We start from the raw sequence: 21,722 nt of genomic DNA, 5'->3' as shown, positions 1-21,722 counted from the left end.
TTCTGCACATGTGAAAAATGGGTGATTTTAGAGTTATCTCCTACTAAAAAATAATTCTAAAAAAAATATTTGTATACTTTTTTCATTTAATCTTATGATAAGACTCTACTTTATGCAAATAAAAATAAAAAAGCTGCAATTTTCATGTACACTGCATAAAAATAGCAGGGAAATCCCTACCCATCATGCTTTTCTCTGAGGAAAACCCCCTTGACTTTATACGAAACTGTGTTTAGCTACCATAAATTTGAGAGAATTTTGGTTCCTTTAACTCTGAATTTACAAGAAAGGAATTTAAACATGCGTTTTACCTACATACATTCTTCTATTTGCTGTGGAACAAGGGGAGGCAGCTCGGCAATAGACATGTAGAAAATAACAAGATATAATTAAAAAGCATTTCATACACGTTCAATGAAATACATAGCATGTCTGTCTCCCATATATAATAACTCCTGGAGTTAATTTGAAGTTGACTACTAAGAACAAAAAAGGTGTTTGTGTGTGTGTGTGTGTTGGGGGGGGAGGGGGGTTAAGAAAAAGTTGAATATATATTTAAATGCACATAAATTCTTCCTGCCAGGTGGAACACTATTTTTGCACAATGTACATTTAAGTTCTTGGAAACACTTTTTCTTGTCAAAAAAAAAAAAAAAAAAAAAAAAAAAAAAAAAAAAAAATGATTTTCTCTGATATGCCACCTAAGAACAATGATGTCCAAGATGCCACAAGAATGGAATAGTCAGTAGGACCAAACATCCCATATGAAATGCTGAGAACCTTACTGACCTCACCCGTCTTGGACAATCACAGATCAGTGCCAGCTATCAGACAGCAAATGTTTAATTCCAAAAGCTGAAAGAAAAAAAAAGAAGAAAGTTTTAGAGATTCTGTACACCAGTTTGGCAACAGATAATGGTGATAGATGGAAACAGTTGATTGATTGATTGTATGTTGTTTAACGTCCCTCTCGAGAATTTTTCACTCATATGGAGACGCCACCATTTGCCGGTGGAGAGCTGCAAATTTTGTCCTATACTCGGCACTTACGGCCATTGAGCAGTGAGGGATCTTTTTCGTGCCAGCACCTACTGCGACACTGGACCTCGGTTTATAGGGTCTCATCCGAAGGACCGGTCTCCACGTCCCACAGTGGGATTCGAACCCCCGACGTAAGGATCAACTCCTTACTTAGCGACTCTAGAGCAGACGCTCTAACCACTGCGCCACGCGGGCGACTAGATGAAAACAGTAGGAAAAAAGCAAATTGGTACAAACTTAAGAGACAGCTGATTATAAACTTCTAGTGAAGGCTACTGTAGAGATATATTGTTGACAGCTGTTTCATGGGAAAATACTCATTTGTCTCTGCTACTAGTAGAAATTTGTTCACTTCTGACTTGAACCTGTTTTATATAAATCTAATGCACGCAAAATCAAGGACGAAAAAGCATCAATAAATAAATAGCACTATATAGATTGAATCGATTTAATGAGAAGTTCTATACATTTTTGGTCAATTATTTTGAATTTGACAAATATCACTTCAATCGCCTACATACGTATTTATGTATGATGTTTATCAGATTAAGCGCACATAGTCATACTAGTGGCAGATCTTACAGTATAAGTACTCGTGCATGCGAATTTACTTTTGTAGGGAAGAACATCGAAAACCTTCTATACTGCAGTGCCCTTATGATACCACAAGGTCTTTTAAGATCACTAATGAAATGTAAACCTAAGGAATATGAACGTCTGTCAACTGCAATTCAAAGAAGGATAACTCTTTAAGGATTATTTTAAAAGCAAATAAAGTGTACTGTACTTCAGGCCTCAAAAACTCCTATTAGAGGTCAAAAAGTGACCACAAGGACTTTAATTTGTAACCTGTACTCTTCATGATTAACTCAAAGCCGAAAACCATTTTAATATTGGTTGAGAAAATAAAAAAGGAAAAATCTGTTATCAACTATGGCCCCTTAAAATCTCTTAATTTTCAGAATTTCATTTTCAGAACCCTTCATGCTGGGACAATATAACAGACATTCTATACCTAAAATTTTACATGAATATTGTTAACTTTTAGAAAAAACATGATAGGAATGATTTTAATTAAACATGGTAACTTCCATAGACAATATTGAAAAACACATAAAACCGGAGGTACTTTTCAGAAAAATTTATTAATTGATACACCAAGCTTATGAACATTTGTGCAAAGAGAGACAACACTTGCGTGATTATTCCTGACAAAATTGAAAAGTAGTCGATTTCAATCCTCGTTAACTTCTTTAAGAGGTCGAAAAGTGACCCCACGGACCATAAATTTTTGATTGTACTCTTTAAGTTAAACTAAGAATCGAAAACCATTCAAAAATTTATTAAGAAATTAAAAAGTTACCGTCAAAGTCTGTTTTTAGCTTTGGCCCTTCGAAATTCCTTCTTTTCTAAATTTTACTTTCAAAACCTTATGAAATCGGAACAACGTCACAGTCATTTTATACTTTGAATGTCTTGGAAATATCTTCTTTACTTCTAGAGAAAAGGTGACATGTGGGATTTCATTTTAACAAAACTCCCATAGTCGAATTTTCAAGGACTCCTCAAACCGGAAGTACTGTTCAGATTGATATGAAACTTTCAATACCTTTTCTGCTAATCAGTGTAGACCTTATATATTCTTCAGAATTACGCTCCTATTTCTTTTCCGTTATTTTGATTATTTCATGTTTGGTTTTATTTGCAAGTAAAAAAAGAAAGAATCTTGCTCCTGTATAAATTTCAGTTTTTTTGCTTATAAAAACCGAAAGTGACGTTACCTAAATTACAAAACCTGGAAGCGAAATGCCTTAATAATAATAAAAAAAAGTTTCCTCACTGCTCAATGGCCCTAAGCGCCGAGTAAAGGTCTTAATTTGAAGCCCTTCACCAGTATATGGTGACCTCTTTATATGAGTGAAAAATTCTCGAACGGGACGTAAAACAACATACAATCCATCAATCACTCTATAAGCAGCATTTTACTCTGAATATATATCTATAGAGAGTTTACAATTCCCTTCGAGAACAATGAATTTAAAGATAACACAATTGAAATATTGCAAATGTCCATACTACAGCATACTAATATATCAGTATTATTGCACAGTGTACTGTTTACTTATATTTAATTTAACACACTCATATATTTCATGCAGATATTTTATTTTCTTTACTTGTCTGTACATACACTGGGCAACAAACAGATTGTCATTTGTATCTGTGCATATTCCCCAGGGTCCATTCAGTTCACAGTCTATGTAACGGAGGAACTGTCCATCCTGGTCTATGATGTGGACACATTCATTGTTATAATCAGCTGTAAGGATGTGACTCTGACTGTCTGTGGTGATTCCTCGTGGACTGAATGGTTTGTTCTTTGGAGCAGGAGTATGTCCAGTGTACCTGAATCTCAGTTTCCCGGTCTGGTTGACCACCACTACTGCTTCAGCTCTATAGTCAGTCACACAGATATCCAGGTTCTTGTTCTCAGTAATGTATCTGTAATAACCGCCAGATGAATAGAGAGTTTTACCCTGATCATCGAACTGAATGGTTTGTTTCTCTGTGGAGCCAGAATAACGGACAACTTTTGATTCGCTGTAATCATCACTGTCTATGAGAACCAGTAACTCAGTTGAGTAGGTACTACAGACACTGTAAGGTCTCCAGTTCTGTAGTCTGATCACCTCCTCTATCTTCTCTTTCCTTAAAATGCTTACAGTTCTATCAGTGTAATCCGTATAAACTAGATCTCCACTTTTTGTCACTGCTATATCTGTTGGTTTGTACCCGGATTTCGTTGTGATGGATTTAAGTCGTGATCCCCGAATAATATTAAAATTAAAGAGATTCCTGAGTGAGAGTAGTGATCCTTGATTGATGTTGTAGAGTTTCATGGTGTTGTTATCTCCCTTTGTCCAAATTTCTTCATCACTCAGACAGGCTACATTGTAAAGGTACGTATACCCAGTGTCTATGGTGGTGACAGTCTCTGGTTGATCAAGCAGCTGTTTGACTGGAAGAGAGGATCCCGCTTCTGGTGATTTCTGTGATGTCTTCATGCAGTAACCATGTTCATATGTTACGGAACTTGCAGATAAGACTCCAAACATTTTAGTAAGTTCTCCTGGGAGTTTGTGCGGAATGAATGTAGGTAAATATGTTAGAATTTTCTTTGGAAGAGTATTGTATATTTTTATATTGGATGTGACACTAAACAGTTTTGATAAGTCATTAGTGTCTAAAGCCATTTCAATTGAATTGATTTCATCCTTGATATCAGACATTTTCTTGTTTATTTCGTCAAGCTGCTTCTGTAGAGTTTGTAATTGTGTGTTTTTCGTCTCATCAACTTCAGCTTTAAGTTTCTTGAGAAGTTTGTCAATTTCTCTGTGCCAGTCCTCTCCATGTTTTGTTATGGCTGTTGAGAGATCTCCATAATCCTTTTTTAATTGACTCATTTTGTTTTGTACATCAAAGGCAATTTCCTGGAAGGTCGGATATATTGTATCTTTGAATTCATTACTTTCTTTTACAATCTTATCTTTCTTTTCACCCACAACTTGCAAAACTTTGATTAATTCATGACCTAAATGTTGATTAGATCCAAGGCAGCTGATGCAGACAGGAATATCACAATTTTTACAGAACATTTCACATCGTTCTTTGTCATGAGTCCTACATGTAGGATAAAGGAGAGTTGATTTCCTGGCTTGAAATTTAACAACTTTGTGGTTTTTGGTTTCATCGTTTGAGATATGTATCCCTACACAAGCCATACACAGGTTGACAAGACATGTATCACAGTGCATCTGAACCACAGCGGTCTCACACAGGTCACAGCGCATCACGTCCTGGGCACTGGTACGGGGGTCCATTGATAGATTTTGTGACTCTGAAGCAAAAAAAAAAAAAAAAAACAAACAAAACCCATTAACATTTCTCGTGCATATTTACGAAAATACTTAGTTGATGAATTGCTAAGTAGATTTAAAAGACACACCACTTTTGTGTTAAATTCACTGGATCTTTGTATCAAAGAAATTTAAAGAATGTATTACTTTTGTTAACTATGGTTATTCCTACTGAGTATTCAACAATTTTTAAACCGTTGTTAGATTTGCAGAAATGCTTAAATTACATCTATTTTATTCTTTACCTCACTTCAGTAATTGTTTCCGTCTTGTCGATCAATCTCCAAGCGCAGTCTATCTTTGAGCGCTCTAATCAGACGACACACATAACTGTCTTAACTAACCGTCAGATTTTTAAATGTCTAATTGCAATGAAGCATTTTTATAAATAACTGCATGTGACTTTACTCATTATAAAATCTTTTATTGTAAAGCACCAGATGATAATATTGATATGTAGCGTAAGAAATGCTAGTGCACTATGGATTGATTCAAGTTTGATTAGACTATAGACTGTGTTTTAATGTTTTAGTTAGACAACCCAGTCTGCAGGTTTAGTGTTAGGCATAAAGAAAGGTTGTATATTTAGAGCGATTTGGTTTAGCTTTTTTTTAATAATAGTTATATTTTTGTACATTAAATATGTATACATTACTTTTTTGTTATCATTATCTAGTTCGGACCAAAAAAAACTATATATTTAAATTTCTTGGAGTTTGGACACTTTTTTAAAATCCGGAATTCCTCATAAGTGCAATGATAATCATCCCCATCATCTGCAGGGACTGGTTACACGTTAATTTTGATTTTATGTAATGCATATTTCATAAAAAGAAAAGAGCGAATTTAATAACCTTGTATGTTGTGAAACATCACAAATCTTTAATCTTGACCCCTAAATTTACGGTCTATTTGCTTGTGATTTTAACAGTTAAAATAAGAAAATGAAACTGTTCCATGTACGTCCCACATACGTGCAATAAAAATGATAAGAATACAAAAAAGCTTTATTTTTACCAATTAAAAAATAAGATAAAAACAAAACATTTTTTCACTTTATTTAGAATTTTTCGTCTCTTTTAGGCTTATTAGGTTAGTCGAGTCACTCAATTGACGTTTTTTCTCTTCCCATGAGTCGTCTTCCCATTAGTTGGACAGTATTCAGCATTTTCATGTAAAGAAGGAATTTAATAGCTACCCATAAGTTATAGTGCATATCCTGGGTTGAGGCAGCTTACGCTTTATAAACCGCGAAGTGTTATGAATAGAAGTACTTATCAAAACTTCTAATCCACCACTCAATTTTTTTCAAGAGCATCTGTCAAATTCGGCAGTACCATACCAAAGTTTACATTCAAGGTCTCTATTAGTTGAAATAATTTTTTAACACAAAGAATTTTGATTTCGCTAAAACAAAAATCTACCAAACTCTTATTTGTGGTCATATGTTATAAGACTCTAATCAGCATTTCAACAAATAACAATAAATCATGTTAATGATAAAAGAAACCATGATATAATAAAATGAAAATATATTAAGAGTAGTTTTGAAACATTTCTTGAATAACATCGCAGAATGCAAGACTACACTAGTACATATATGTGTCCATAAGACTGTTGGTTTAGAGGTTTTGATTGATATATTTACACAATAAAAAAATTTCAATGGATTGTTTTGCAGGTATAGATTAAAAATAAATTTACAGAAATGTTCTTCATTTATTCATAACCTGACTTCTTAAATAATGGGGACCGTCTTATCGATCCACAAGTCTGTCTCTGTGCAATCAGATAATGACACATCTGTTCCATTAGTTGAATAGGGTATTTAAATATCCAACGTAATTGTTATCTGTTAAATTATAAACTATTCTTTAACAGTTTAAATATATCCATGTCATGGTAATACAAGTACATTTCTTGGCTGAAAAAGCTACGATTTTTACCGACAAAATATCAAGGCTAAACTTACAATCACAATTTTTTTCTAGCACTTGTTATACCCCCGGCTTGAAAAGTGGGAGTGTATGTAGTGATCGGGGTATCCGTCTGTCCGTCCGTCCGTCTGTTACGCTTTGGGGTACCCATCTCTTATCCACAACTCCTCTTATACCACTGAGTGAAATTTAATGAGAATTTCACAGAATGCCATTGTGCACCTCCTATTTTACTTTTTGATCCAACACATATTTTGGGTTTCCCATAGCAAAACATAGACACTGCCATCCTTTCTATAATATTGAAGGGTATCCATCCCTTATCCGCATCTCCTTCTATACCACTGAATAAAATTAAATGATACTTTCAAAATTTCTTTATTGCCTAATGCCATTGTAACCTTCTATTTTACTTTTTGATCTGACACTTATTTCGGGTCTCCCAGAGCAAAACATGGACTTTGCCATTATAATAATATTGGAGGCGGGGGTATCATTTAGTGAGCTCAGTGCTCATAGTACCTCTAGTTTATTTAGTGTCATCTGCAAATATTTTCAATTTATTCTCCAGAACCTGTGCACAACAATTTCTGCTTATCATCCTTGTGCGAGGGGAATGTTTACGCCACAGATCATAATACTTTGCCCTATGTTTTTTTCACAAAAATGAATTTTTGATCTAAGACGGACACTATATTTTAAATGTTAAAAGACAACATAGTTCTAACTCTTCCTTTACGACCAACTGGTAAGCACTTATCAACTTATAAAGGCTCGAACATGCGACGGTTTTATAATACATGTGTATAAGGTCACCTGCGGTTACACTATTGCTATCTGTTTTCGTCCATTTTTTGTTGGAGTATCCAAACATCGGGCTTTATCACAATAAGCATGTATAATCCGACTCCAAAAATGCCATGAATGAGCTGTCAATCAGACAATTGTGCAATCTGTCTATTTGTTTATCGTAATGATATCTTAGTTTTTCCATAAGATGGATAACCATATGCATTTCGAAACACGCATCTTAGTGTTCTTTTAAGTTGGAAACAATAAAGGGATAATTAAAGTAATTTATTAGTATTTGTTGCTCTGAAGTGGACTTTCTTTAAAATTTAGTAAAATTAATTAACACTCAATAACATTTTTCCCATGTACCATGTTTTAAAAGTGTTAATTAAAATTTCGTCAAATTTCTGCAAAAAATGTGGAGGGCAGTGAATGTTGAAAAAATAGATAAAAAATGAATTTTTCGATATAACCTTGTCACATTTGATCTCGGGAAAGTTTTGCACCCTCGACTGGAGTATTGTAATAAGTAGTAATCCAAGATTCATACTCCCCTCCAGAAATAATGGATATATAAATTTAAGCTCCGTAACAGACTTTGGAAATTTAAAAAAGTTAACCGTCAACTCCCATACATTGAGTAATAAATGAAGAATATTACAAAAGTATATTGGAAGATGAAGATAAACCAAAAAAAAAATTTTCCTAATAACCACTGCGTTTTTAATTATTTTTTTTAAGATTTCGTTCTAATCATCTTGGATGTTTTCATGTTCTTTCTCGACGTTCCCCAGAACAAATATTTAGCTGCTTTTTAATTTAGTTGTTTAGGAGTGTATCTTCCATTCAGATCGGAGTAGGAACATTGATTGTGACAACCAAGCACCATATTCCACTTTTGCACAATGTCGCTTGATGAACTTGTCGTTATCTTTGTCTTTAGTTGAGAAGGCCATTCCATTCAAGTTTTGGCCACCCAATAGGAAATCTTCTGAAATAAAAATGAAAAAAATCAATATAGTCTCCATTTATCATATGTGTTCAGCGCAAGTAATCTTAGGGTATAAGTATAAATCAAGTATAGCATTTCTTCAAAATAAAAAAAAAAACCTCCCTATTTAAATACCTATAACTTTGTTTATGGAATTGTTAAATGATTGCCTTTTAATCGAAGAAAAACCGACCAAAAATTATTCTAACAGTTATTGAAACAGATAGAGTACACAGCTTGTTTTACTTTTAACGTATGATGTTTGAAACATTTATATACCTTATTACTATAAAAAAAATATTACCAGCGGTCCATCTATATCCACTGATTGAAACAATGAACAAGTGTTCAGAAATATATATCTACTCATTTTTGAAAAAAAAAAACTTCATAAAAATTTACCTATGTTTTGTTCATTTAAGAAGTGAAGTGGGCATTGCTTTAATACTTCATGCTGATTAAGACATATTACAAAAACAAACAAACAAACAAACAAAAAAAAAAAAACAAAAAAAAAAAAAAAAAAAAAAAAAAAAAAAAACTTGATATGTAATATTAGAATTTTAATCTAGGTTTGTCCCAGACTGATAGAGGTAGGCGGTGTGAAAAAAGGGGAAAACTATTTTAGTTTTTTTCAATTCATTTATGCAAAAAAAAAAAAAAAATTATATCAATTTAAAAAGTATAGAAATATATATTCAGCCCACTTGTCTCCCATTTGCATCATAAATACTTCAAAAATATAAATCACTTATTTTTCTTCATGTTGTACATTATTAGAACGTTATTTTGCAACTATTTATTTTGAAACAAAATTGTTATAAAAAAAATATGGATATGATACTTCTTTTCAACACTACGAAAGGTATTCACGCGAAATATAATACCAAGGCAGAATGTAATAAATCGGTATTATTATATTTTGCATTATTATATCTTGTGTCGAGATCAACGCAGAATATAATAACGCAAAATGTAATAATCCAAAAGCAAAGATAAGCTTCCGTTGGAGATTTGTTTGCATCGCGTGCATCAAGTGTAACTTTTTGGCCGTTTTTTCCAAATATCTAAAATTATAGATATAAAATATATCACCGTCAGTATATTTGTAAGGTTATGAACATTTAATCCTCTTAAAGATACTATGCCTATGATATTTTTTTAAATTCCTGGATATTAAAGCTATATCATCACACTGGCGTACTACTTGAAACATAGACGCATTTCTGTTGTGCATTTATTTGATAATTAGAAACAGAACAATATAAGGCAAAATTGTGGGTTTTTTTAAACAATCGTAGTCTGCATTTTACTTGGATTTACGATTATATTACTATGTAATTTTTAAAAAAAAAAATGGAAAAAAAATTAATATTTATGTCTCAATTTAGCCTGTTTTTCGTATAATAGATAGAAAACATAACAAATTATTATTATTACTTTTTTTAAAATAAATAAATCGAAGACAAATAAAATGTAAAATGTCTGGATATTAGTTGCACTTTTATTTCCTAGGTTCACCTTTCTTTATTTACCAACTATGACAAGGCAATTAAGGACAGATGATACAAAAAAAACTTCCTGTGATGTTCAAATTCTACCTTTTCGTCACTTTAAATTCCATTATTGTGAAACTTTGAATGAAAAATGAAATTCTATGCGGTTAGTTATCCATTGTACTCCACTGAACATGACTTAAGTTGTTAATTTCAAAAATTTTGATAAAAGTTTGTATCATCTGTCCCTACGTAATTTACTAACCTGGACAAATTCCCGTTCTGCACATATTTCTGTACTGAATTTCAAATGTGCGCAAAACAGGAATAAGGCGAAAAATAAACCGTCATTGCTGCGTCCGTTTTCTTCTGCGGACGAATTATACAGATACTCAAGAACTGCAAATATTTGATTTTGTGTTCGGATTGGGATCAGGTGCCATAGTGGATTTAGGATTCCCTGCCAACCGGTCACACCCTCTGTGTGCTCCTTGTCTTGATTGGGAAAAATGGAAAAGTCCGTAGATAATTCAGTGTGTAAATAAAATCCTAACTAATAATTAGTATGAAGAACGTCAATCAGCATACTTCTAATATCCGTATAGGCAGAGTGCTCACAGTCTATCATTTTTTAAAGGCAGGATTATGGGAGAATGTGCTAAACAGATTAATAACTAAGATAAATAAATTATTCATTCAAAAATAAAGATGGTTAAAAAATATATAAAATTATGTATTATTTCTACTTATTTTTAGGTACGTTTGAGGAAAAACAGATACATGCAAGAAATGCATTATTTCGCCGAAAAAAGCTATGGGCTTATATCAATAAAACACATTTAAATAATAAAATTTCCAATCAAATTAATATACTTAATATAATTATTTGGTGTAAAATTCTTTTTCCTTTAATTATTCTTCTCTGTATATAAACTTTCATTTTGTTAATTATTTAGAAATAATTGTCACATAAAAATTGAAAATATCAGCTCAACAATGTACATTAAAAATGTACATATTATTTAAAGAATTTGACAAGTTAACATTCAACTTTAAAAATTGAGTAAAATATTAGATAGGTCAGAAATAAGATATTGGTCGATAAAATAAAACAAAACAAAGAAAATCATTTTTCAAATATTACTTTTTTATTCAATCAGGATGTTGTTCTAATCATCATCTTGGATTTTTTCCAGTAATTTGCAATTTTAAAGTGCCAAACCAAGTGAACACAAATAAGGAACCAAGTGGAGGGGGTCTTGTAAGGTTTCGATGGAAAGAAGAAAAGAGATAAGATTTTATTGAAAAATTTTACTCAGATTATGTAAAAGCATGCTTATCCTCCGTAGATACAAACTTAAGAAATAGTAATGTGAACAATGCTGTACAGTAAATGACAGATATATTCCAATATTGTGCTTTAGAAATGAAATGGGAAAAGAAACCTATGCAACTAGAGCAGCCTAAATGGTGGGATAAAGACTGTGAAAAAGCTAAGAGAAAAAAGAGTCGTGCATTAAATACATATAGGAAAACAAATTCAGAAGAGGATCTGAACATTTATAAATTACAATGACAAAGATTTAAAGATTTATATAATTTTAAAGAATCTCAGTTTAACCAGTTACAGATTGAAGGGTGTTTAAGTGAACATGATACAGGAAACATGTGGCAAGCTATAAAGAAATTGACTAGAGGTACCTTCGAAACTAATATTTCAAATGGATAGATTATTTTAAAAGCCTATTAGACTCTGCTAAGTTTGACATAGATAGTGTCTTTGAATCAGAGGCGAACAGTATTTTAACAGAACTTTAAGAGGGTAAAGTAAAAATTGAAGTAATTAAATTGGATAAACCTATTGAACTGTGGGAAGCAAATGATGCACTTAGTAAAATGAAGAATAATAAAGCTCCAGGAATTGATGGTTTAGTGATAGAAATTTATAAAAATTCTTTAAATCAATACCTTGTAAAATTATTTAACATTATTTTAGAAACAGGTGTTTTTCCAAGCGAATGGGGTAAGGTTATTATATGCCCTATGTATATGAGTAAAGATAGGAATATAACAGAACATTATAGAGGAATATCTTTACTGAATGTTATTAGCAAAATTTTTACCAAAATTTTGAATAGTAGATTGACATTTTGTGCAGAATATGGAGAAGTGTTGTCTGAACAACATTGGTTTTAGACAGACTAGTTCTACTATTGATAATTGCTTTGCTCTTAAAGCAAGTAAATATAAATATATTTGTAAAAGCAAGGGTAGAATGTATTGCCTTTTTATAGATTTCTCAAAACCTTTTGACTGTGTACAACATATTATTTATATTCACAACTTTTTCATTAAACAAATAACACACTTTAGCAAAGTTCAATGCCTTTTCTGAAGCTTGTTCTTGTTGCTTAAACCACTTAAGGAAAACAGAAAAACTTAAGCTGAGTGAATATGTCATTTATTGCCAAGATAAATGACGAGAAGTGAAACAAAAGCATGTATAATATACAATTACAATAATGTACATTAAAAGCTGGGATAAGGTCAAATGATGAATAATTTCAATTTAGATATGTTACATTGCAACTTAGTGCTTATCCCAGCTATTGTTATATAAACTGATTACAAAGTTTGTGCAACAAGAAGGTGGCGTACAAAAAGAGGCGCCACTTGTATGTTACTAACAGGAATAATTCAAAAACAAGTTCAAATATATTGTAAATCCCAGAGAGAAAACACAGTTTACATGAAGAATAAGTGCATTAAACCTATATGGTAAGGATAGTTAAAACAAAAGTTTCTCAATTACAAACATTTCCCACTAACATAATTATACATGGGAGGAGGAAGGGAGGTGGTGGTTAAAATTACCATAACCTCATGTTTCCACCGGATTTAAATATTGGGAACTCGATCCCGATTAAAATTGAACCCGACCTTAATACAGCATACTAATGATAACTACAAAATTTAATTGACTTGACATTAACAATGTAAAAAGCTTGCATATAAAACATTTTATGAAACATAAAATTTTATTTATATTCACAACTTTTTCATTAAACAAATAACACACTTTAGCAAAGTTCAATGCCTTTTCTGAAGCTTGTTCTTGTTGCTTAAACCACTTAAGGAAAACAGAAAAACTTAAGCTGAGTGAATATGTCATTTATTGCCAAGATAAATGACGAGAAGTGAAACAAAAGCATGTATAATATACAATTACAATAATGTACATTAAAAGCTGGGATAAGGTCAAATGATGAATAATTTCAATTTAGATATGTTACATTGCAACTTAGTGCTTATCCCAGCTATTGTTATATAAACTGATTACAAAGTTTGTGCAACAAGAAGGTGGCGTACAAAAAGAGGCCACAAAGCATGCTAAATGCTTGCATGACGCATGCAGCGCCACCCAAGGAAAAGGCATTTTCATTTGAATTACATTGAACTAAAAGTTGCCAAAAAGGAGTTTTTGTGAAAAGTATTTAATTGACTATGGTAACACCAAAATAATCAATTTTACAATTAACTGTATAAAATTTCAGAGTGTATAAAAACAATGTTTTATTAATATAATGTATACAAATTGGTGCATAAACCTGAACCAAACATGTATGTATACCTCAATGGCTAAACATAAACATGCATGGACTAAATACAGTTTATATGAGCAGTTATATTCTGACCTCATGCACACTATTTATAAACAAATTTATGTTGAGCTCATGACTAGAGTACAGATTATATGAGCAGCCATATGCTGACCTCAAGTACCTTTACTCACTGTCTATGCAGGCAGATTTTAACATACAATTTACATGAGCAGCCATATGCTGACCTCATGTATCTTAACTCAAGTCAATGCAGGCAGATTTTAACAAACATTTTACATGAGCAGCCATATGCTGACCTTGTGTAGCTTAACTCAGTGTCTATGCAGGCAGATTTTAACATACAGTTTACATGAACAGCCATATGCTGACCTCATGTATTATAGATCACAGTCAATGCAGGCACATTTCTAAATACAATTTACATGAGCTGCAATATGCTGACCTCATGTATTTTAGGTCAAGTCAATGCAGGCAGATTTTAACAAACAATTTACATGAGCAGCCATATGCTGATCTCGTGTACCATGACTCACTGTCTAAGCAGGCAGATTTTAACATAAAATTTACATGAGCAACCATATGCTGACCTCATGTATCATAAATCACAGTCAATGCAGGCACATTTTTAAATACAATTTACATGAGCAGCCATATGCTGACCTCATGTATCTTAGGTCAAGTCAATGCAGGCAGATTTTAACAAACATTTTACATGAGCAGCCATATGCTGACCTCATGTATCTTAGCTCACATTCTATGCAGGCAAATTTTAATGTACAGTTTACATGAGCAACCATATGCTGACCTCATGAACATTGGTACATGCAGACCTAACTGACAGAATACAGATTATATGGGCAGCCATATGCTAAACTCTTGTGCCTTAGCTCACAGTCTTTACAGATAAAATTTAAGATCACAATATGTGGAGCTCATGATTAACATACAATTTACATGAGCAGCCATATGCTGACCTTACGAACATGGTACATACTTTAAGTAACACATTTTGAGCAAAGCTATGCTGACCTCACTGACTAGATTACAGTTTATATGAGCCGCCATATGCTGAACTCATTGACATTAATAAGCAGTCTATGTAAAACATTGTAAGTACATCAATGCTGAGCTCACTTTCTAAAATACAGATTATATACGCAGCCATGTGCTGACCTCTTATCAATTTAAACTGAATTATACAGAGTTGATGACTAAAGAGGATGTACAACTATTTGAGCAGCCATATGCTGGTCTCATGACCAAATTTACAAAATTAATGATAGAGCAATGAATTATGTTACATCAGAAGCTAATACATTGCCTAATCTTACTTACCAACATAGAGATGCCAGATGCTGACTTCTCTATTTATGATGTTCGGTGGCAGTACATGTATAAGAGGAAATAATTAACTTTGCAATCCTTCAGACCAAGTTTGGGAAATTTGAATTTGAAAGTATTTATCCTAATGTAATGCATACTTGCATTATAGTGCCAACAATCAAGTTGGTGAATGACATTTTCAGACAATTCGTTCTGTGCCACCTCTGTGGCATCACAAATGCAAAACAATATCTGAATTAAAGGAGGAATCAAGCCTTTAAAATTTATAACATGTTACAAGGGATATGCCATAAAACTCTGAGGAACTGTTCACCAGATTTGAAGGTGAATAAAGGGCCAGATGTGAGGTGATATTGAGCAATATGCAGTTTCAAAACTTGAATGGACAAACTGACAATTCAGGTTATTGTCTGTTAAGGTAATTGTTATCGAGTGCCTATCATTTGATTTTGGAGTACCTGAGTGTGATCTGTGCTCAATTTACATTGTTCACCTAAGTGCATGAAAGCATGAAAGGCAAGGAGGTAGAGTGCCAACAAAAAAAAAAAAAAATCATGTCTGCTTTTTGAACCCTGTGATATAAAGCAGATAAAAATATGATAAGAATAATGTTGTGATTGAAAATTTAGTGTCAGCAGTTGTCACTAACTGTTTGGGGACCTTTGATAACTTTCCTTTAGATATGATTGAAGTCAAATGCAGCAACAACTAATTCATGTTTTGTCCCTGCTTGACAATTTATTGACAACTCCAACAACAGCTATAATATCAGCCAAAATTTTTGATTACTCAAATAAGGAAGCCAAATTTCCATCCGGCAGACAATATGGAAAAGCTCTTTATAAAAATGTGATAGACTGTTTGAATGCCTAGCCAAGATTGCACAAACCATAATGACCCATATACAGATGCAAAGCCCAACTACCAGATGCATAGGTATACATACATACAAAAGTTCTGTGAGAAATCCATTCATCCCGATAAAAAATATATTTGCCATCAAAATGATCAATAAAGAGATGCCATGCTTAAATGTCAGCACACTAATTTTAAGTACTGATTTTTTTTTTTTTTTTTTTTTTTTTTTTTTTTTTTTAGGAACATGACAACTTTAATCTATTAAGAGTAACTATCAAAATTCATGAGCAGGTGCTACCACTTTACAAGCAAAATTAAGCAAACCTAACAAAGACTGCAGTTCTTTCAACTGTCTTTTCTTTCTATGTGCTGTCTTTGCCAGCAATTGTATCATATTGATAAGTTTGTTCACAGGTACTGACATCCCCAAAACACGAATCTACCTCTATTCCACAGCCAAACAAGTTGTTGGCAAGACAGTTTGACATTTTAATCTCTGACACAGGTGTTCCAAATTCTGAACATCAGAGAGTCATTTTTGTGGTAATTCTGGTCCTAAGAAGAAAAAATCATCAACGAGATGAGAGAAACCAGTGGCCCGATATTTATTTAACATAATCCACTGTAAGACTGTGCTTAACCTCTCAAACAACTGACCTGATGACCTGGCCCCAAATGTAAACATTTATCGTAAAAATTTTGATCATCCTACATAAAGCCTAAAAATGACAGTCTGAAGGGTGGAATGGGACATTTTGAAACCTTTCCATTATGTCTAACTTGACCAAATGTGTCCCGTCCCAAACGTCTTGATTAGCTATATACATTTTCTATAAAATGATGATGCACAGCAGTATTTATCACGAAATGTGTTAAATTACTAAATTACCATCTGGAAAGAATAGGTAACGAATAATTCTGAAATCTACAAGTAGCTTCTTAGGCACAAGCCCTGATGGTGAACAAATAAGATTATCAAAAGGTTTAAATGTATGTAGACCTGAAATATGATTGAGTCCAAGTTCCTTATCCAACATTTTGTGGGCTATCATCAGACTCTTTTTTTTTTTTTTTTTTTTTTTTTTTTTTTAACAGATGGATGATTGTTCCTAACAGAGGTCCAAAGAAACTCAATGTAACCAAGTTTAAAACCATATTTAAAACTGTAAACTTGAAAGTCAAGTAAGACCTTGTCATAACCCTGTAACTCTTGAAGAAGCACTTAAATGCTCTATTGTTGTTGAAAGTGTTTTATTTGCTGTTAGATTTGCTTCAGTCGATTTGCTCCATTTTTATTTTGGGTTGTTGTTTACTGTATATACTTGATATATTTGGCAGTTATATTTGAGCAGTTTGCGGTGTATTGTAAGAAGCTAAAAGAACGAGTGAGGATGCAAGTTTTGACCATGTATTTGGTAATCGGAGGGTGCCAAGGGACCTCTCAATTAACTGACGAGCTACTAGCATTCTCATCATAATATCTCTATGGGCAATCCCCATTGGAACTCCCAATTTCCCTAACAGTACAGCAATTTTTAAGAAGATTGGCATACTCTTGGGGATAATTTTCTGTGTATATGGACACAAATATCAGAGAGGCTGATGTCCACTGGTACCATGATATGATTGTTTTGTTGACTGTGAGATTTACTAGATTGCATTGTTTTTTTGTTGTTTTTTTTTTTTGTTGTTGTTTTTTTTTTTTTTGAGTTGAAATATTTATTTTGGAATTAGGTTATAAGCATTTAAGGTCAATAAATTGACTGTATCTGCCACTGACTCACCATAAAACAAATGTTGAAGTGTGTTGACAAAATTAGAGTTATCTAAGTCACCACTGGTGTCAGAGCAGCTTACTGGAGACAATGATAATTTGTCATCCAACACAGATATGTGCAGTAAAATCCACAGGAGGAGCTTGAGCATTTTGAGTGTGTAACTTGTACTTCCTGGTGGTTGTGGATCTGCAACAGGTTTCCTTTCCTTAATCTTTGGTGGCATCATATTCTACAATGAGTCCAAGCATGTTGTAATTTTCACACATGAGAATGTAATATGATACTAGTTGTACCCCACCCATTTATATGCACAGAATAATGAGACAACATGCTCACATCTTCATCATGTTAAAGGTGGGGTTAACTCTTGGTACAATGAAAGTTGTCTAGATATCAGTATCATTTTAAGAATTAGCATGAACAGGTCAGGTATAATTAATATTAGCTGCAGCTCATAATAGATAAAAGTTGAAAAAGCATATTCTCATTTCAGTTTAACTTAGAAATGAGCTAAAATAAACAAACTTAGCTGCAACTTTGTCATGACAATTATGGGCAACCAATTTTATAAATAAATGAAAAGATCCTCCCAACTTCTGCAGTTGTCAGTAAGAGTACAAAATAACATACTTGTTGCCTTCACATAAATCATAGGGATCCATAGGTGATCCCACACAAATTGACCAAAACTGACACTGACAGGCCAGTCATCATGGTCCACATTCATATTAGTTGCAGCTCATAATAAATAAAAGTTGAAAAAATTCTCATTTCTGTTTAACTTAGAAATGAACTTAAAAAAAAACAAACTTAGCTGTGCACAGCTATTGCTCATCATTATAGGCAACCACATATTTTAAATGAATAAACAAATCTTTCCAACTCCTGCAGTTGTCAGGAAGAATAAAAAAAAAAAACAAACTTGTTGCCTTGGAATACATCTATAGAAATCAATACAAAATGACCCGACAGCTTACTATGAAGACAGCTGACATAATGTGCAGAGCACCTAGTAATAAATATGATTAAATATAATCACCAGCACTGTCTTACATGAATTAATATCAGCACAAAACCAGCATTACCAATAGCATAACAATCCATTAAATATGGGTAAATCTCCATACTGAGACTTACTAAACACTGTGTGTGTAATGCACTAGTATTGATACTTATCTAGTCCCGATTCTTTGCCTGTCCTGTCAAATTGAGAGGCATGGACATGTTTGTAGACATTTGCCCAAGAACCGGTGGTCATGCATATGATTGCTATCTTTAAAGCAAACTCCAACACAGACCAAATACTTCCTATCTGAGCCACAGAATTCCCGGTGGTGACACTGGTCATGGAGCAGTTTATTGGTATCAATCACTTTGGTATTCTCGGAGGGATGTCTCCGTAACAAATGTCCAGTTATTACATTAGAAAGGTTATTATTTAAACTTAAAAACTGTGTCAGTCCCATGATTCGTCGCTTCGAGTTGCCTGTGAGTCTGATAAATCATTACAAGCAGAAGACAGAAGCCATCCTCATTGTGAATATCACGAAACTGGAGTTTGCCAGATCGCGGGTCTTAGGGTCACTTCTCCACCCGACTCACTATCAAAATGTCTAATTTTGTTTACGCAGTTAAATGATATCACTGATATGTCAATACAACCAATTCTTTGATAATTATATGAAACAATTCTTCACATTGTAGCTCAGATTAAAATTACCATAACCTCATGTTTCCACCGGATTTAAATATTGGGAACTCGATCCCGATTAAAATTGAACCCGACCTTAATACAGCATACTAATGATAACTACAAAATTTAATTGACTTGACATTAACAATGTAAAAAGCTTGCATATAAAACATTTTATGAAACATAAAATTTTATTTATACAGAGATAAGAATACAACACCAACTGTTAATTTTTTATATTTAGTGTTATGGCGAGTATTGGTCGTGGCATAATAAATCACAAACAATATGGGATGCCATTTCAATAGGGCAATCCCATCAAATCATAGCAACATGTGTACACACTAACCATCATGGGTTTACCGCGGAGGGTCAGCACACATCAAACAAAGTTCAAAGTTCAAATGTCAAAGTTCAAATATCAAACTGCACATATCAAACATCAAATATCAAATATGCAAATATCGAACTTACAAAACGATGACTATCAACGAGACTTTTTATATACCTGTTTCAACTTGTTTGTCAATAGGTTGCGTAGTGAAAGAAATTGAACGTACGTAGATTATGCACTTTCATATCGAATCACCTGTGAGGTCTGAACCCCATATGCAGGTGATAAGGCCATATTGCTACATACATGTAAGTAAGGAATTTGACAATTTAAATGTTGAAGCTATCACGTTTATCAGAAAGCTTTATTGTTATTTTACTTTCAAGTAAAATATCAAAATATGAAACAGATGCGTCAGACTTTTGAGTATCTTATTTCAAGCTCACTGGGATATATCGAGTAGACGTATGAATGGAAATAACTATTGTTAATTGATAATAAGTCATTGATATATCTTTATGTCGAGTTGAAGACCACAGAAAGTGTTTGTTTTTTTTTTTTCATGTCATGCATAAGTATTTGAAGGTCTTCTTCTGATGAAGCAATTTTTAGTTTTAAACAAATGTATCATGCTGTTTTCTTCCCAGTTATTTTACCAATGTTAATGCGTCTTATTTGAACATGCTTTTGCCTCGGGTTTTATTGGCATAAAAAAAGATTAAGAATATGTAAACATTTTAAGATTTTCACTAATTATTCGATTTTTATCAATCACTGCAAATTTTTTTTTTTATCGAAACTTTAAAGTAAAAATGATTTAGTATAACAGCATTTCAATTCTTTCTAATTTGAATAGAATATGAGAAATGGCCTTTTTAGTGTGCATTACATACCGTTCATTTAAATTACTAGCCAATCTAACAAAGTTTTAGGGTCAAATTGTTCATAAAAGTTTTAATAAAATCGGACTGAAACTGTATGTAGAAAAGTATTTTAAAAAAAATTATTTTTTATTTTATTACAAGAACAACACTATTTTTTCAAACTAATTAAAAATGATGCAAAAAAACTAGATTTGCGGAGGATAAGCTAGCATTTTGAATTATTTAAGAAATGAATTTCATAGCTACCCAAGTTATACTGTATAACTTTGGATGAGACAATTTACCGCGAAGCGATTTATATCAAAGCGTAAATTGTTCCAACCCAGGTTATACGAATATAACAGCTATCAAATTTATTCCTTATAATTTATTTTCCATCAATGAGTGTAGAAAATAAGATAATTTTTCCTTCAAAAATACCTTTTAATAAATCTTACTTTAAAATTAACGTTAACCGGATTGATACGTTTAGACATAAGTCATTGTGACGTTGGCAACGCAGGCTAAACAATATAAATTAATTTTTCTTTCTAATCAATTGTCGTGTTGCAATCAGAATTATTATAAACATATAAAGAAATACAAATAGACAACATTTTGAAGACAGAACCATACAAGGGCAGAACCTATTCTAGTTTTTGCAGTATTTGGTGTCACTATTTCAATTGAGATTTTCTAAAGACTTTATTTTTATAACATTTTCACTCATAATGATCCTACATTTATTTTATTATTTATATAACTGTTTCAAGATTCAAATGAAGCAAAACATTTTTTTAATTAAATAGATGTATGCATTTGGAACATGCACTTGCATTTCCCCCTTCCACGAAGGACATTTTTATTAGTAACACCACGTGTATATGGTATATCTTTATTAGTAACACCACGTGTATATGGTATATACTTCCTTGCATATAAAGGGATCAGATGCTACACCTAACACGTGAACGTGTTAGTTTCCTATAATTGAAATGTTCCATACATGTGCTATAATTCAGCAGGTGTTGGTTAAGAATTTTCCTCTCAATTTA

General features: G+C 32.6%; 3 protein-coding genes across 3 annotated transcripts; all 3 read right to left on the bottom strand.

The window, feature by feature from the left end:
- Positions 1–3,070: 3,070 nt before the first annotated feature.
- On the bottom strand, positions 3,071–4,187 carry LOC133176763 (uncharacterized). Its single transcript, XM_061311837.1, has one exon. It carries the CDS (start codon positions 4,155–4,157, stop codon positions 3,141–3,143), a length of 1,017 nt encoding a protein of 338 aa, XP_061167821.1. The 5' UTR covers positions 4,158–4,187; the 3' UTR covers positions 3,071–3,140.
- Positions 4,188–4,207: 20 nt separating this feature from the next.
- Positions 4,208–4,922, bottom strand: LOC133178238 (E3 ubiquitin-protein ligase TRIM45-like). Its single transcript, XM_061312983.1, has 2 exons — positions 4,330–4,922; positions 4,208–4,217 (listed from the first exon to the last, which is right to left on the bottom strand). The coding sequence occupies exons 1-2, from the start codon at positions 4,920–4,922 to the stop codon at positions 4,208–4,210; spliced, it is 603 nt and encodes a 200-aa protein (XP_061168967.1).
- Positions 4,923–16,531: 11,609 nt separating this feature from the next.
- Positions 16,532–19,664, bottom strand: LOC133178237 (uncharacterized). Its single transcript, XM_061312982.1, has 3 exons — positions 18,831–19,664; positions 17,784–18,006; positions 16,532–16,554 (listed from the first exon to the last, which is right to left on the bottom strand). The coding sequence occupies exons 1-3, from the start codon at positions 18,900–18,902 to the stop codon at positions 16,532–16,534; spliced, it is 318 nt and encodes a 105-aa protein (XP_061168966.1). The 5' UTR covers positions 18,903–19,664.
- Positions 19,665–21,722: the final 2,058 nt, after the last annotated feature.

The sequence above is a fragment of the Saccostrea echinata genome, unplaced genomic scaffold (genome assembly GCF_033153115.1).
Source record: "Saccostrea echinata isolate AGI-Se365-2 ecotype Australia unplaced genomic scaffold, CSIRO_AGI_Sech_v1 ptg000002l, whole genome shotgun sequence".
Classification (NCBI taxonomy): domain Eukaryota; kingdom Metazoa; phylum Mollusca; class Bivalvia; order Ostreida; family Ostreidae; genus Saccostrea; species Saccostrea echinata.
Note: the sequence above shows the minus strand (reverse complement) of the source record. Positions and strands in the feature narration are given on the sequence as shown.